Source organism: Sinohyriopsis cumingii, chromosome 5, assembly GCF_028554795.1.
Source record: "Sinohyriopsis cumingii isolate HCF-2022 chromosome 5, ASM2855479v2, whole genome shotgun sequence".
NCBI lineage: Eukaryota > Metazoa > Mollusca > Bivalvia > Unionida > Unionidae > Sinohyriopsis > Sinohyriopsis cumingii.
In genome coordinates, this window is record NC_142965.1 from 7,204,806 (window position 1) to 7,224,325 (window position 19,520).

The 19,520-nt window shown below is 38.1% G+C and overlaps 1 protein-coding gene across 2 annotated transcripts in view; it reads right to left on the reverse strand.

Moving 5' to 3' along the window:
* Positions 1-15,145: 15,145 nt before the first annotated feature.
* LOC149798581 (NFX1-type zinc finger-containing protein 1-like) overlaps positions 15,146-19,520 on the reverse strand; it is a 37,373-nt gene continuing 32,998 nt past the window's right edge. For both annotated transcript variants that reach the window (XM_089957393.1, XM_089957394.1), the window contains exon 4: positions 15,146-19,331. In XM_089957393.1, coding sequence (XP_089813519.1) covers positions 19,135-19,331 — 197 coding nt within the window. In that variant the 3' untranslated portion in view covers positions 15,146-19,134. The remainder of the gene's footprint in view (positions 19,332-19,520) is intronic.

A 19,520-nucleotide genomic window follows, 5' to 3' on the forward strand; every position in this document is an offset into this window, starting at 1 on the left:
ACAAACCCATGGGGCAGAAAGGGGGTGGACTAGCAATTTTTTTAATAGATACACTAATCTACTATGAAGTAATAGAAGTACCCCCTAACCTAAACATCAATAATAGCATCGAAATAATGTCAGTAATGATAAATATAGGAACCACAAACATTCAAATAATAAATGCATACGTCCCAGGGGGTACCTTTTGCCCTACCAACCTAATGTCACTAAAGGCAAACACTAATAACAACAACAACAATCTAATGATATGTGGCGACTTCAACGCACACAGTGAATTATGGGGAGGTAAAAAGAAAGATCAAAGAGGGAAAATTTTTGAAAAATGGATAACTGAGAACAATCTGGTCATCTTAAACACTAGATTAAACCCTGAGGATGGCACTCTCTCAGCCATAGACCTAACCATCACTACCCCAAAATTGGCTCAAATCACAAATTGGTGGGTGGATCAGGAAGATACGTCAGGAAGTGACCATTTTCCCATCACAATCAATATTCAAACAAAAACTCAACACATTCCAAACGAAACCCCACCTAAATGGAGGTACCAACAGGCAGACTGGGACCAATTCCAATTATTACTAGCTAGAGTAAATCCAGATAACTTAGAAAGCCCAAGTATTGACATGTATTATAATAACATAACAGACACAATTATAGAAGCAGCTAACCGATGCATACCAAAGACAACTAATATCCAAAATAAAAACCCTGTACCATGGTGGACTCAACAGTGCACTATAGAACATAAAGACAAAAAAAGGGTCTTAAATAAATATAACGCACCAAAAATTCTATCTACTTCCAGCAATATAAAGATAAAGAAAAAGCACTAAAATAAACTATAAAAACTGCTAAAATTAATCTATGGCAAACCTTTTGCTCTAAACTGAGTCTAAAATCAAACTCAAAACAAATATGGGACAAGATAAAAACCATCAAAGGGAAAGCAACTACCTCAGCACCAAAAATTAAAAATGCCATAACAAATAAAGATAAGGCAGACCTCCTAGCGAAGCATTTTTCGAACATGAGTAGCAACAATAATCACACCAGAAACTTTCAAGAACACAAAAAACTAATGGAGGAAACCCATCCTCAAATGCTTCAAGACCAATGAACTAAAGAATCTCACCTAAATAGCGACATCACAGTACATGAATGGAAGATAGCCCTACGATCCAAAAACGAAGCATCCCCTGGTAAGAATCAGTTAGGTTACATTATCTACAAAAATCTACCTATCAATATAACAATAGCCATAATCAAACTCTTTAATAGGATATGGGATAAAGGCCAACTACCCACAAAACGGAAACAGGCCATAGTAATACCAACCCCAAGCTAGGTAAAGATCCCAACAACATAAATTCGTACCGACCCATCTCCCTTACAAACAATATTTGCAAAATAATGGAGACAATAATCGCAAATAGGTTAAAACACCACCTAGAAACCAATGACCTACTCTCCATAAATCAATGTGGCTTTCGGAACAAACGGTCCACCACTGACCAACTTCTCAGATTGGAAACAGACATCAAACTCGCTTTTAACGCACATAGGAAAACCGATCATAACCTCATAGCGGTCTTTTTAGACCTAGAAAAAGCGTTCGACCTAGTATGGACCAATGGACTAATGGCCAAACTAAACCAATTTGGAATAACTGGACGCTTGTTCAACTGGATTGGCGATTTCCTCACAGGCCGAAAAATTACCACAAGAATAGGCTGCACCCATTCGGAAGAATTTTCACTTGAAAATGGAACACCGCAAGGCAGTGTAATAAGTCCCTTACTATTTAACCTAATGGTAAACGACCTTGACCTCAATGCAGCCTCCACAAAAATAAACTTGTCACAATTTGCAGATGATAGTGGCATATGGAGGAATGGAAATCCTGCCAATAACACAGTAGTTAAAGAAATCCAGCAGAGCCTAGACAACATAGGGAGATGGGCGGACAAATGGGGTTTCAAAATATCTCATGAAAAAAATGTGTCAATCATATTCACCCCCAAACGAAATAACAACCTAGTCTATCCAAACTTCTATATACAAAATCAATTAATCAAATACGTAACAGTAGTAAAATTCCTAGGAATGTTCTTTGACAACCACCTCACATGGAAACAGCACATTGAACAACTCACCCAGAATTGTAACAAAAATCTCAATTTACTCAGGAACATCACAGGGACTGACTGGGGATCCAACCAGGAAACCCTCCTCACGATATATAAAACCCTAATTAGATCAAAACTGGATTACGGTTGCCAAGCATATAACTCGGCTAGGCAACCTGTACTACAAAAACTTGACACTATCCAGAGAAAAGCCTTACTATTATGCACAGGAACACTCCCCTCAACATCATTAGAAGAACTACAAACACTAACAGGAGAACTACCCTTAAAATTACGTAGGCAAGAATTGCTCCTCCGATACTCCATTCGATTACATACGCACCCAGATAACCATCCCACCAAAATAGCTATAAATAAGCGTAAAGTTGTCTTCAAACCCAAAATCATACCCATCACACCAAGTGGCAAAGTAATCCTTGAACTAAGAGAAAAGATACCTCTACTAAAAAAACAGGTAACAAACAATACAGACCAGAACAAATCACCATGGTTACAAAAACCACCAAGGATTAACACTGAAGCTACCAAATTAGGCAATAAAGAAGGACAAGAAAACTTACTAAAATCTGTACTGGTAAACGAAATCAACCAAAAATACCCGGACTATGTTAAAATATATACCGATGGATCAAAAACAAACAACCCACCAAGAACAGCAGCAGCAATAGTCATCCCTGAATTCAATATACAAACGGGATCCAGATTACCCGACTATTGCTCCATTTACACCACTGAATTCTGGGCTATACTTGAATCACTACAATGGATCAAAGACAACCAAATACCTAAAGCAGTCATTATAAGCGATTCCCTAAGCGTTATCAAATCGATCCAAAATCGCAATACACAATCTAGGGAACAATTCCTCGACAGAGCATGCCAATTAACCGACGATATCACCACAGCACATCAATTAGTCGAGCTCATGTGGATACCGTCGCACATTGGAATCTCTGGCAACGAAACAGCAAAGTTGCAAAAACCAAACTAGGAGATCAAAACTCTATCAAGCTTAACTATAGCTCTACAGAAGCAATAAGCTTCGCACAAACATATATAGAAAAAACATGGCAAGATTTTTGGAACTCCTTCACAAAAGGTAAAAAGCACCATGAAACCAAAAAAAAAACGTAGATAGGAACATGCAGCTACCTAAGGGTACCTATTTGGAACAGAAAACCATAAACAGGATAATAACTGGAAAAACTAAACTAGCAAGCAGTTTTGGAAGGTTTATAGGACCCAAACCAGCAACCATTAACTGCTTTGACTGCCACACCACCGAAGATCTACACCACGTATTCAATATATGCCCAAAATATCAACCCGCTCGGAAAATATTTATCAAAAACCAAAAAGAGATTGAATCACCACACATATACCCAGAGTTACTTATGGACTCTAATAAAAATAAACAATCAGCATATAAAAATATAAATTAATTCATAGACTCAGCAGGACTTAGGAACAAAATATAATTACTATCCCCATAAAACCAAAAGACCCAGTAACTAGCTAAATAAATTTAGAAGCCACCACATAAAAACCCATAACATATCATTCAATTTTATAAAAGTATTAATAAATAATTCACTTACGAAGCACCTATAAAAAACTAAGGAAACCGCAAAATCGGATGTCCTAGATGTCCTTAACGAACCGAGTAATCAGCTAGGATTCCGGTCCTAGATGTCCTTAACGAACCGTGTAATCGGCTAGGACTCCGGTCTCTTGCTAAATAAAGTATAAATAACATATAATCTCTAAAAACATGAATTAATAAATAACTTAAAGAGGTAATATCTAAAAACTTATAAATAACATAACGTAAGAAACACACCCTAAACACCTCGACTAGTAATACCATAATAACCTTGAAAATCTCTCTTCATACATGATTTCTACTAAGAACCTCTATAAACAGCATAGAACATCCCCCCTCCCTCCTTTTAGAACATTTTGAAGAAGAAAAAAAGAAAAAAAATCGAAGAAAAAAAAAAATCAAAAATCAAAAAAAAAATCGCAAGAAACACCAGGCAAATGCAACAAGAAACCAGCGATGTAAAGCAAGCAGGACCGTTCCCGAGCTCTCCTTCCCAATAATGACAGCCAACCGTTCAACTGTAGGGACCTTTATGGACCCACAGATTGAGGCCAAACTATCAGGGTTCCTTGAATCCATAAAAGCCTGGGGGAGGTGGCACCATCCCCTTCCCCAGGAACAACTAGCTGGCTGCGGTGCAGTCAGAAAAAAGTGGCACATGCACAATTGTGCGCACGCCACTATAATTAAACTCAACAACAACAACAACAGCAACAGCGTTTGCTGGAGGACGTACTTCCTGCGTCGGAAAGCGACGTCGCCGAAATGATGAGGTGAGCAGAAACAGAACAAGCTTGAGAAGCCAAACTGCTAAAAATGAAAAAGGATGGAAAATAAATAGCAGTGGAATTGAAAAAGCGGGAGGAAAAAAAAGAAGAAAACCGAATCCAACATTGAATCATGAAAAAGAGGCAGAATATTTTCAGCAGAGACAAGAAATGATTCAGAAGGCAAAAAATAATTTATTCGGAGTGAGAGGAAAAAGCTGGAGAATATAAAAGAGAAGAGCGTGAGAATGAAATACTTATGAAAACTCATGCTGAGTTAAGGGAGCGCATTAAGAACAGATACCGTGTTGAACCAAACAGAGGATGGTTGCAGGAATTTGTGGAAACTAAATTCACATACATGACGATATTCATGAGCTCAGGATTATCGGCTGCGGATAGTTACTTCAGATTGTTGGCTAAATGTGGTATGCTCACTGAAATAAACCGGGTGTACGGACCATTGATTGAAAGTAACAAGAACGAGAGCGAGAAAGAACAAATGATTGAATGGCTTGATGAGTTAAAACAAAAGTACAATGCTAATCTGAAAAGAGATGACAAAAATCAAAAGAAAAAGAAGAAACATAGAAACAAAACAAATATCTCCAGTGGGGGATCCAGTTCTTACAGTTCTAGTATTAAAGCAACCTGATGCTCATTAGGATTAGAACCGATAGGTTAAAAGAACAATCGTTGGCGGATCTAGTGACGGTGGAAGGGTTATCAGCGAGTCTGCCTGCAGGAGCACGTCGTGAAAAGGAAAGGGAACACGCGAGTCTATTTGAAGAAAAAGGAGAGCTTGTGTTTCAATTCCACCATTATGGAGGGAGTTTAAAAAATAGGCAAAACAGGAAAATATCAACCTAAAATAATCAGTCATTATGATTTTAAACTTATGTTGAGAGGGAAAATCAACGGAAGAAGAAGGATAAGCAACAAAAGGAGGAGGAGAGAAAGCAATGATCGCTTTCACACAATCGGGGAATGTGTGTGTGGAGATCGATAACGAGATGGTGGATAATCTCATCTTCTGGATAGCAAACTTGTGACGTCGGATCAGTATCAGATTGTATGTGAGAATTTGATTTAAAATAGCTTGTTATCACCGGCGAAGTAGTTGACCACTTTTGTCACATACATTCGAATAATGGCTCTCAACGATACCACGCTGTTTTTCGATTCACGTTTGGTCACTTCTACGGTGCGATATAATCCTCCGTTGGAAATAGACAAATTATCCACGTTATTTTTTCCGTTCGCGCTGCACGTACATGTATTTCAACGAAAGCAGCTCTGATTTTCCTCAAAGCAGCTTATTCTGGAGCTACCGGAGCAGCATCTGCAACTTGAAGGGCAGTGGGACAAAAAATAGCCTGTAAAATCATGTCGCAGAAAACTCGGACAATCCTGCAGGAAACGCAGTTGTCAGATCTTTCGACGCAGACAAAATATGCTCTTAAAAAATTCTTCGGCAGTTTTCAAAGAAAGATCGGAAACGATTTTACAGGATTTTGACAGAAAGGTCGGTGTACAAGTGATACTACCATCTCTTGGTGCCATCATGTCCGGTTAGAGATTAAAAAGATTGTGGTAAAAGCATTCTCAAAAACATTCTCAAAAAATATAATGCATTTTAATAGCCGTGCGATTTTATAACATCTTTATAAAATGGCGACACCATTTATTCGAGGTTTACTCCCGATTACCTTAGGCTGAACCCTGATACCCGCATCGAGGACTCGACGACCGAGTACAAGCAGTTCAAATCCCAGGACACGAACATCGCCAATCTCAACACCAGTACGCGACGAAAAATAGAGACACGTGATGTGCACATGCTTCCTCATAAATCCATTGTAGAAATTCGCTAGAAAATAACAACTGCGGCGGGAGGAAACTATGCAGAAGGAACTCAAGTCACGCTGCAGAACAACGGATGGTCATTATTGAAATGGGCGCAATACCAACTAAACAATCAGACCGTTGAAGAAATCAATGGATACTGTCCACAAGCAAGCACAATACTGAATATGATCGTGATCAGCGATCACTACATGCGCACTTGCGTCACCAACATGTGGCGGTTGAGAGATACAGGTACTAGAGCTGCTGTGTGTTCTGAATACACCGCCAACGATCAGATGATTCCAGTGGCTAATGTTGGTAATGCTGAGGAAATTGCCGAAGATAGTTTCAGATGCCATTTTGCTTTTGCACCTAATGCTGCATACAACACAAGATTCACAGCTCCACTTCATCTCACCGATTCCAGTCAAGGGATCTGCATGATGCTTCCACTGAGCAGCATCTTCGGAGTGAGCAGGGATATCAGAACGGTGTTCAGAGGCATCAAGCTCACGCTGGTGCTGAAAAGAGCTTCCGCCTAACAATACATGCACATATTTGAAGCTTTAGCAGATGGGCAATTCACCATGACGTGGTTGTTGCTGTTAATGCCCCAAAATATTCCATCGACGGCTCACGTGCTCGAACTGGATACGACGCTGGCCAGATTCACCAAGAAACTTTACTTTGAGACACACCGAATTTACATGCAACAATTTGCCGCTGAGCAGCAAACTACGTCGTGGAGAGTAGTCACAAATCCAGGTAGAGAACTTCCCAGACACGTGTTTGTGGTGTTTTGGCTAGCAGCACGACTCGTAGACCTATCTGGAAACAAACACATGTTTTATCCTCTTGGGCTGTCTCACATTTACGTCTACATCAACTCCAGACAATATACAGAGCGAAAGCTCGAATGTAATTTCGACGTCTGGGCCAGAAATTATTCCTGCGTGTATATGATGTTGATGGAAGCTATGCACAAGTACCAGGACGTGGACACGGGCACGCATATATTGATGGAAGATTTCTCCAACTATTATTCCATTTTCCATTTCGATGTCTCCAAATATTGCGAGCGCCTCAAAGATTCTCCAGGCGACGTCGACATACGATCGACTATTGGAGATCCAGGTGCGGATTAGGTATCTTACACGCTGATAACACAAGACCAACTCATGACGTTGGATGTACTCAATGGAGAAATGAATATCTTTGTATAGACAATGCCGAGCAAAAAATCAACAAAACGTCGGAGAGCCACACGCGAGGCCGGCTCCATCGTAGGCAATGAAATTATCAATGCGATCAACCCATTCGTGCAGACCATTGCGCCAAAGCTGTTTGCGTCTGTTCTTGCTCCATTGGGACTTGCTGAAGCGACAGGGGCCATCAATGGAGCCACATATAAAGCGGTGATGGAAAATGGTGTTTCACATAGCAGAAACTTACCATCGTGACATTATCAATTGACCATCGAAATAAACCCGTCAAAAGCAAAAGAAAAAAATATCAATTAATATAACACAATGTCATATGTGCCAGTAGATTTAACTCTGTCACCGCAGCAAAAGAAAAGTATTGCTGTGGTGGCCCCACACAACAGGCCCATATTGATCAAGCTTAAGTAATCAGCGTTAACAGGACCTGACAGGCTCATGCTGACTCATCGTCAAGCCAAATCAGCAGCTACATATGCCGCTGCACGAAAAGGAATTGTTCTGAATTTGTCGGCGTCACAGCTGTCAAAACAAGGAGGACTCATCGCAGCCCTGTTAGCAGGTATCGTTGGAACGTTACTTCCAGGATTGCTTGCATGGACGTAATTTCAACTTTTTCGGGGGGGGGGGGGCGGGGAACTTGATTCGGAGGTGGGGAGAAAAACTTGATTGTGGGCGGGGCAAAACTTGACGGGCTTGTTAGTTTTCGTATATATGCAACAGCAATTTTACACTTTGCTGCACATGCAAATTCGGGGGGCCAAATGCACCCCCGCCCCCCCCCCATGACGTACCTGATTGCTCGGCATCGGAAAAGGACTCTTGGAACCACGCGCGGTAAATGTATTTAAAGCAAAGGAATGAGAAAAAAGTTTTAACATGGGAAACAAAGTTGTCCAACATCAACAAAATTAGAACCAAAAGTTGGAAATTGCCACCTGAGGGAGGTGCTCAGAGACAAGAGACAACTCAAATTGCGCAGACGACTCTGTCGTAGGCAGCTTTGCTGCAGAAAACTCCGTTGTCGGCGAGGTGTCGACTATATGTCATTTCTCTGTATAACAAAATATATCACTGTAGCCACTGCGACGTGGACACAAGTTGCGAAGACCTTCGTGTGGAGAGAAATCTGTGCGTGGGAGACTGTAAATGCTATGGACGCCGATAAATTCTAGGTGTCGCCGTGGATATCCATGCACTGTTCGGAAAACTTCCGAGACCACGTGGCGGATGGACATTGCCAGGACAATAATTACACAGGGCCGTGGAACCCCTTTGAACAGGGGTCACAAACATGCGGCCCGTGGGCCACACGTGGCTCACCAAGCCGTATCCTGTGGGCCACAAAATGATTGGCATCACAAGATATCAAGAGAGATAACAAGGTGGTACGGCCCATAGACCTTCGTAAATGACCTCATGCGGCCCTCATGGCGGTTTGAGTTTGAGACCCCTGCCTTAGAACAACAACTGGATGAAAACGATCAGCCGTTTCCTGGTCAGGAACCCTATATCGACGTAGATGCCATCGTGACAAGACATGATATCTGTTTCAGAGATCATACAGACGACAAAGTTGGATGCGATAAAGTGACTCTGAGAGACAAAAGAACTCAAGCCGAATAATTTCATAGAGCGAGTAGACTGAGCTCTTGTGAGTGATATCATAGGCACTAAAGGTATAATGAAAAAGTCAGCTGGGGTAGAAGATCTTTTGACACCGGAACTGAAAGTTCTTGCAGAAGAAGTGCATAAACCTGCGAGTAAACATTTTTCATTACTCAGTCATCCCGGTCGTAACGACAATATATGGTCTGCAGATCTCGTCGACATGAGAGATTACAGGGCGTACAACGATCATTTAAAAATATCCCATGACGGTCATCGATGTGTTTAGTAAATATGCATGTTTAGTTCCTCTAGAAAACGAAAAAGGAATTATATCGTTGAGGCGTTTGACAGCATTGTAGGTGAACGCAGACCACATAAACTATGGACAGATCATAATAGTGAATTTATAACAACACCGTCTCAGACTGGCTTCAAAAATAATATTACCTGGTACAGCACACACAATCAAATCAAAACGGCCGTCGCAGAGCGGTTTAAAAGAACTATCAAAAATCGCATGTGGAAGAGCTTACCAGTGATAACAAAAACTGATACTTAGATTTTTTGCCAGAAATCATTGACCAATAAAATCAAACATGGCACCGCAGCATTAAAATGACTCCCACAGAAGCATACTCAATAAACCTAAATGATTTTCAGGACTAAAGACAAGTCATAGACTCCTTATTTTATGGATCTAAATTTAAATTAGGTGACCACGTTATAATCAGCAGACAAAAACTCACGTTCAAAAAGGGATACACACCTAACTGGACTGAAGAAGTCTTCGTCGTTCATGCCATTAAAAAAGAACAAATCATTCCAGGCACGCCCAAAGATTTATCTGGGGAGTCATCCAATGATTGTTTTACAAGCAGGAATTACAGAAGACCAAACAAAACCTGTTCAGAGTCGAAAAGGTGATCTCCACCTAAAGAAAAAACCTTTCGTCAACTGATTTGGATATCCTGAACAACTCAACTCGTGGATTCCAACAAGATCCCTAAGGCTTCTGAAATAATCTTATCATACACCTCACACACTCTCTTTCCTAATACTGGCATACACTTCGCAGCGTGCTCGTGAAGTCCAATCAGCTCAAATATGCGCTTAAATACATACTCAAATTTTATAAATTTCACACGATCCGGAAGTGGATTTCGAGCCACCCTGTTCAGCAATTGAAAAACTCTATCTCGCTCTAGCAATGACAAATCAAAACGCTTCAATTTATTTTTTTATGCGGTATTGCTGATTATACCGCTGCATCGGTCGCCGATGACCATAACAAAACCTCATCCACTCCTCGTTCTCATGCTCGTCATCACTCTCCTCACAATAAATCATCTCAGGAACCTGACTCAGGTCCTTATTCGCATACGCTATAACTCATCCACACGCTTCAACGTAGCAGCACGCTCCTCTTCACTTAATTCCACTCTTGGAATACTACTGCGAACATCATCACTAAAACGCAATCGGTCACTCATCCAAGGCTATCACGGAAGATCCATCTTTGCTATACTACAAGCACATCTCTAAGAAGACGCGCAGGAAAATCAAGCACGATTTTCAGTGGACCTTAAGCAAGCCCGAACCCCCATCTCTACGAGACAAAACCCCCATTTCCTCTGCGTGAGCCAGAACCCCATCCCTATGAGCTTGAAAAACAGTGAGTCAGAACCTACATTTTACTATACTACTGTTATCCGGCATTTTTTGAGAGGCTGGACTGTAAACAAAGCAAATGAAATGGTTCACAGATTTCATTTCCGCATTTGCATTAATGGACCAATACTCACTGTGCACTGCCTCTGAAATACACACAGACAACCACGCCATAATGCTCATATTCTAAAAATAAACAATTACCTTTTAATCAATACAAAGAATGCTTAGATCTGTGTCTTATAACACAACTAAAATGAGAGAAAAAATGTTCTAAAATAGACTGGGACTACATCGTTGGGCGTTTAAGTAGAAGCAAACATTGTGACCCGAGTCCTTGCTGTTTGACTGCATATTGGGCTAAGTGACCAAACACTACAAATAAATCCGGCATGATTGTTTTAGTGCTTCAAACGACCATGTATATAGTGTGTTTACTCAACACAGATACTCATGAGCAGATCATCCATTGCTTTCGATTCACCAACTCAGTGCAATGAAATTAATGAAAAGCACTTAATCACATAAGTGGTATTTCCGTCTATGAACTGATTAAATGACAGTAACGAGTCTTTACTTTTTAAATTGATTATACATATTAGGTTGCCATCATCACGTGGTATTGTGAAGGAACGGTCTGTGCTTGCATTTAAACGACAAAATGTAAGTTAAGGTCACTTTAATATTTAATAAAATACAAAACCCTTGTTTAATTTAGGCAAGATATTGAAATTTTTCGACAAATAAAATGGAGGTGGGACAAATGAATCTTAGGCAAGTGGTTGAAAAAGAAATGTGATCAGCCCTCGTATGTACAAGAAATCATCTCTTTCTTAACTTCTGTATTGACTATGCTTTTAACATATTTTCCTCATAATCTCTTCAAATTTTCAGTATGTCCTTTTCGTCTACACACAAACTGAAATGCGATGTACATGTGCTTTTATCAGCAATTAGGAAAAGATTCGAAGATAGTTCATCGGAATAAAAACAAAAACATGCACATGCTTTTCGCATAGATTCTCAGTCGAATATTAAAGGTTCTGTGAACAAAATTGATGTCAGTAAACACGTTTAAATATCTTAGACCAAATTAATATATATCTATACGACAAGCGAAAACAATTTTAATGTGCCCTGATAGAATGGAGGAAAATATATGGTCCCTGTCCAAGAAGAATGTCCTGTAATCCAGATTTAACCGTGTTCAGCTATGCTGAATCGGCTTTCTAAATTAGCAAATTGAGACTCGGCGGCGTGTATTCTGCGCCTTGCTTTACAAGCACTTAACATGGTGCAGACATTGGGTCTCTAAATTTTGGTCAGACAAAAATGTACATAAACAATATAAATCTAGACCGGGTTGTATTGATATGTTGGAAGCAGACTGTATCAAATAGAAAGAACTTGGCTTATATCAGAAGGTTTATGATTACAAATGAAGAATGACATTCGAAGTAGTTTAAACATTTTTTTTTCTGTCATTTCCCTCTCAGAAAGGTTCGAGTCAAGAAAACTTTCGAATTTTCATTTTGTCTGCATTTCGTTAAAAGTGCCCAGCTTCATGCTGTTATCAGACTCTTTGAATTGATCTTTCTAGTTTTGAATCTTAGTTTAATTTTTGTGGTCATTATGAAGCGAGTCTGGGGTCTGAACTTAATGGATCTCCAATGGAAATGAGCGCGTGATCTGTTGGTAGCCTTTATATAGGAAGAGACCTAACAAATAATAAATCTGGATTTTGGCCAGGGTTCAAATCTTTGTTTGTCTCTCTTCACCGGTTTTGGTTATATTGACCTGAAAAACTCAATTTATTTCAATCATAATACAATAACGTAGCTTTGTTTATCTTTCTCAGCGAACTCGGTGTTTTATTTAAATAAAATTTCAGAAGATGAAGTCACATGCAGATATAAAAAGACGGTGGTGTTTCCTGACCAACGAATCTTTGAGAAAACACGTTTGATTGACTAAACCTTCCCGTTATGCGCTTCTAAATGTGCTTCCCGTTATGCGCTTCTAACTGCGATTCCCGTTATGCGCTTCTAAATAGTCAGATAGGAATGGGTGAATTGAGTTAGAATTCCTCAAGCAGTTTGTATTGCTTCAATTGTTTAATTCATATTGTCCATGGTCGATGAAATGGTGACTGACAAGTTAGACGACATTATTATCTCGAGATTCAATTATCACCAGCATAAAGCACATTCCTTTGGTGCTGTTATCCAGAACTCAATGCCGGATTGTTTTAAATGTGGTATTGTGGTGATTTTTTTAATACCAATTAACGTTATGCAATGTTACACAGAATGTATTTGCATCTAAACTTGTCGACATCAGATGTTTGGTCCAGCTGGAGATAAAGAAGAGGGGACAGCAACTACAAAGCCAGAACTATTTGAAAGGGCATTCAGCCTAATTCAGAAATATTGTCGAGAGCATGCTCACCCTCAGGATGAATCGCTTTTTATAATCACAAATGTGCTGAACGGCTTGATCCAAGACAGCACTAAACTACTATAGAAAAAAAAAAAAACTTACTCACTGGCTGCAGATTAAGTGGATATCGGTATCACCTGAACCACTTTCCGTAAAACAACAACTCCATCAGCAGTATTGTTAGATGGTGCCACATCGCATAAAGCGGCAACGGTTACAGATGATAAGCATCCAAATAAAGACAGGAAAGACCACATTGCTCCTGATCTAAAGGAAATGGTTAATAAATTCCGTGTGCATTCAAGCTAAGTGACTATCATTAAGGTGTCAGGTGCAATTTGGACCAGGGAACAAACTACAAGAAGAAGGCAAGGAACGGGAGTAGTTTCTGGCAGATTTAGGAGACAAAAAGATCAGGAAGACAACAAAGAAAATTTTTCACCAGGAAAGAGGGCCACTCATTATTTGAGGACATTATTTATTAAAGCAGAGTATGCAAGCGGAAACAACAGGCTGAGATGATAGTCAAAACTCCCAACACATACAGTGATGATGAATTTGTAAATAATGTTTGTTGTTAGTTACGGATGTTACAGACTTTAAATGATGGTCATTAATATCGATGAACTTTTTCTTACAGTTGTGGGTTTTTTTTCTTACACACTTGATAAACTTAATAAATATTGTGTATCCATATTAAATTCGTATTATTTAATATTCATTCTCGTTATCGATCTGGTCAGGATCAGTGGTTGAAGGGATAACTGGTGTACTTTTTAAGCAAGAGGTAAAAAGCGGAACGAGTATCCTTTGTGACAGACGCGCAACCGAATGGGGCATTTTCAAATTCTACTATTGGATCAGTCCGGGTGTACTACCATGGTACGTCATTGGTCAAGTGTCAGTGTATTGATCCAGATTAAAAGCTGCTACGTCTAAGTACACCTGCACCATAATCTACATATATCTACCTAATAAACACTCAATTACAGATTTGTCACAACCCCCACATTGCAAAAAGACCTTTTTTAAAAAAAACTATTTATTCAAATAAGAAATATTCTAGCAAATATTAACCTTGCCAAGTGCATATCTAATGACACAATATTTATAAATACACGTGACAAAAATTAAATAAATAACAATTGTTTCTGTTTATGCATTGTTTAGTGGGGCGTCTGAGAAACAGAATTATTCCTGTGATAACATATTTACTGCTTACAAGAGACTAACACCTGGCTGTCTGTCTGACTGCATTTGAATTACGTCTGATTTTGATGGAGTGTTTGTATTTCTTCAGACGTTTGTTTTAAAATGTTCCTATGGTTTTCCAAATAGTAATCAGTGTGGTAAAATTTAGTTCGAAAATTTTAGTCAGTATCAGTATTTTGTTCTTCATATTTTATGAGGTAAATGACATATAACCAAAAGAGAGAACTTGTTATTCTATTTCACACCGCAAAGTAGCATTAAGAATGTGTGTATGATTTAGATTTTTAACGTAGCTTTAACGATTTTTCAGTCATATCGCTACGATGTCTACGGTGTGGCCGTTTATAGTGACGACTGGCAATGGCGCATCATGCCACCACATGCAGCATTATGTCCCACCCAGTCACATTATTCTGACACCAGATAACTAGTCCTAACACTAACCTCTTAATACTGGGCGCCAAGCGAGGCAGCTGCTAGTACCATTTTTACCATCTTTGGTATGACTCGACCGGGGTTCGAACCCGCGACCAACCATATCCGAGGCGGTCAGCATTAAGAGTGTATGCCTTCTTTATTTGCTTATTTCTTTCAAAACTGCCTTTAAAAAATAGCAACTATTACTTAGATAGCATTGGCTTTATTCACTCAGGTACAGATAATACGCTATGTTAAAAATCACATCATTGTAAGTACTGAATCATAGTGTTTTGAAAATTGTACAGTAAAGCAAATTATTTTCCTACCCATAACCGGTTGTACGATTGGCATCGAAACCGAAAATAAAAACATGGCATAAATTCAGTGATGTTTTAATTTCGATATGAATTACACCTGAATTAAATTATGAAATAGGAAAGTCAACAGATTTATAAACACTATAATACCAAACATATAAACATATTGTCAACGCATGAAAAGCAACGAATTCATTCCATTTCTTCCATATATTTACAAAATATTTACCGCACAGTAGAACTTTCCATATATATATATATATATATATATATATATATATATATATATATATATATATATATATATATATATATATATATCTTGGATTTTCAATTGCGTTGCATTCTGAAAAATGAATTTACATGTACATATAACTCTCACTATCTTCGAGGCTACATAGTGTATATTACATATACATGTGTACTTGCATAACATGGTGTCTATTACACATACATGTGTACTTGCATAACATGGTGTCTATTACATATACTTGCATAACATGGTGTCTATTACATATACATGTGTACTTGCATAACATGGTGTCTATTACAAATGAGTAATTATTTAATATTGACTTTATTAAACGAGTTGAATAATGTCCAGCTTTTGCGAGTCTTGGCTCGCAAAAGCTGGAGATTATTCAACGAGTTTCATAAATTTAATATTAAATCATTACCAATTTGAGATTGTTTTCATCACAGTTTTTATTTCAGTGAAAATTATTTAGATTGAAAGAAGAACGAATAATTTCATTCATTCTGACAAACTATGCACTTTTAATTTGTTGTGCGCAAAAAATAGCCCCAAAGTTGAACTAGTATTCACGTTTAAAAGTAGATTATACTTTTCTTACAAACTATAAATCAAAGAAGAATCATCCTTCCAAATAAACAGACATTTTACACAGACAAAATCATTTTTCAACACAGAATGACCAATGCGCGTGATGTCGCGGTGTTTTTGATACAGAACCCATTAGAGTACAGTATATAGTCCATGTTTACATAACGTAAAGTGTCACTTTCACAACTAAATATTATATTATTGCGATATTCATGTGAAAGACGGTTTCCTGAATGCAAACATTTTAATATTTACTGTGATGTATTTGTGATCGGATATTTGCGGTGTTTGATTTGGAACAGTAGACTGCAGGATATGTAAACAAAGCTTGAGTCGGAATTGCATCACATATTTGCCGCATAAATATGCAGTTGTTGTTTTACACTTCTGTCAGTTTTGGAAACTGGTTTACGTTCATTTTTTGTTTCTGTGAACATAGGCGAGTTTATTTATTTCTTTAAGCTAACGTATACCACGGTTGTATATAGGGTGGATTACATGCTACAGGAATACCGCCCCCTCCCCCATATCACCGCTACCAACTGAGCAATACCCTTAGGTTTTCTTTGTTGTTGTTATTGTTCTTGTCTTGGGGTTTTTAATTTTTTTAATGTTATATCTTAAACATGACATAACAATCCCCTGTGTGCTAAATTGGCCATATTCAGACGACACCATTTTTTTTCAATTCCGATTCTTGACTCGAATCGAAAATGTCCGCCAAAATGTTCATTCAAAACCAAAAATTCCAGTAATCGGGATTTTAAAAAATTTCCCACGATCGCAACCAATCAGTAAAAGAATACTGCACAATAATATCTTGGGATTATTTGGACTAATCAGAATCACATAAAGTGATATGTTCACATTTTATAATATCAAAAATATTAAACTGCATACAATATAGGCAAAGTGTACAGACTATGTGGTAAACAAATGTACTTGCATAACATGGAGATTAATCAACAGCCATCGTGATCGAAAGTATATTTCGGCTAAAATATACTCAATATTAGGATTATATTCATTCCTTTGTCTGCTACATTCATGTCACCAAACATGTAAACCTAAATTATTCTGAAGAATCAATAGAGTTTGTGATGTCATATTGTACAAATTCAGTAGTAAACACTTCTGCTGCTTTTCAACTCTTAATATAACCAGAAGTGCATTCATAGTTTTCACGAATGTCCGACACTACTAGTATGATATAAAACACAATACAGGATTTACATTTTATCCCGACAACTAAAATTCATCAATTATTTGTTGAATTTATAATATTTATAAACACTTTATTTTTCACTCGTACTTTCAAACAGGTGATGTAACTTCAGAACATCATGGCGTTTATAACATAATGTAGGTATACCTATACATAAATTCAGTGATACTAGACGCTCCACCCACAAACGTTATGGTACATAAAACACTTACTCATAGGCTCTCGCGACCAAACAATTTATAATCATTTGATGTATATAGTCAGCAATTAAGGCAACTGCAACGAAATCCTGAAAAAGGTTAAATAAAGACCAAACATCTTACAACAAAGATTACAGACACTCCAAAACTGAGAAAATATTTAAATGCCAAAAGATTCATAAACGATTCATTGAATGTATTTGCGATTTATATAGCCTATGGAATGCTCTCTTTTAAAACAGTCTATTATTTAGAGGCTACATTTAGAATAATTACAGCAAAGATTTGATTTGGCTTGGTTTTGTGGGGTATACCGCTATTTTAGCATATGATAGGTTATGCATGGCTGACAGAATAAATAAATAAAAAAATTATAAAATAAAATAAAATATCAAGGACCTCGTAGTGTAAGAGTCTGCTACTGGGCCGGGGTGGGGGTGTGGTTGGAGAGCAGTCATATTCACCTTATGTGGTGGAACCCGTGTAATTTGAAAATATTGCGGACCAAAGTTTCAACGCATTCATTGTACAGTTGCAAATATCAGTAATGTTTATAATCTACATGAGCACGGATCGGTCAAACTGGACATATTCTGCTGTACTCCTTGTCTCTTTACTTTGATACAGCTTACAAATTTCTGACCATCCATGGTCATACTACTTATCATAAAGAAAACAGAAATTCGAGCACATATCTACACACACTACGCATTGAAAATGCCATACATTTGATTGGAGAATATTATGTTTGAATGTTTTAAAATACCCTAGACTCATAACTTGAATGTACAATAAACAAGAAAAGAAAATAACTTTGATGTATACGTGTATAAGGAAAAATGGAGAAGTGCACGCTTCTAAGCTGTCGATTGGAAATCACTCAAATCTTATGCAAAACAAATGTCTTACATTTAGGATATTTAAAATTAGGCAAAATCTGACGGTTTCATTATTGGACGAAGCATGGGCAATCCTATTTCTATAAATATGTCTGCTGTTGTTGTTGTTATTGTAGGGTTTAACGCCATTTTTCAACACAAGATAGGCTATACATGGCGGCCAGTATTAATGGTGAAGGAAGAACCCGGGAAATCCCCGAAAAGAACCACCGACCCTCGAGAAGCTACTGGCAAGCTTTCTCACATACCCACATTGGCCGAATCCGAAACTCGATCCCACGCAGACAGAGGTGAGATTGCAGTGATCCGTAACGGAGACCACTCGGCCACTCGGGGCCCCTTGTCTGCTGTTGTTTTGTTGTTGTCATTTGTTGGGGGTTGGGGGTTGGGGGGGGGGTCTTCTTTCCAGTACTTTGATAATTTTGCAAACTTCACCAGACATCTTAACTAAATATTTTCAGACAATATTTTCAATCAATTACACGTGTATATCAATGTCACCTGTAAAAAAAAAAACAGCTTAATTTTCATTTAGTACTTTACAATAGGAAAAGTTTACGACAAATACATTTAACAAAACAAATTAAAACAGCGAAAGGATATATTTTTAAATACTTGTTTCTATTCAAAACTTAGACGTAAAATAATATAGAATATGAAAAAATAAAGTTACAAACATCACACTTAATATGAAAAAAATCTAAAATCCTAATCAAAGAACCTCGGTTCATCATTTTCCAGATTGGCTTCATTGGACCATGCCATGCGAAGTGCACCGTCCATCTCTGACGCTAGTCTGTTGCCGGGACGTAAGCGATAGTTTGTCCCTCCTATTTCGTCTTGACACTCTGGACAAATCCCAGTATGCAATGCGCCGCCGCAGTCATCTATTGCATATACGTGATCTGTGTAAAGAATATACAAACACACTTTGTCATACATGCAATCTAAGTCAATTGTAACACTTGTTTATGTTATCGTTGCAGTAAGTGAAATTCGGAAATTAAGAACAGTTTCTAACTTTCTTAAGACATCCAAAACCAAATCTAAACTAATATTTCCACCGGTCAAAGTGATTGTCTAAGAAATAAAAC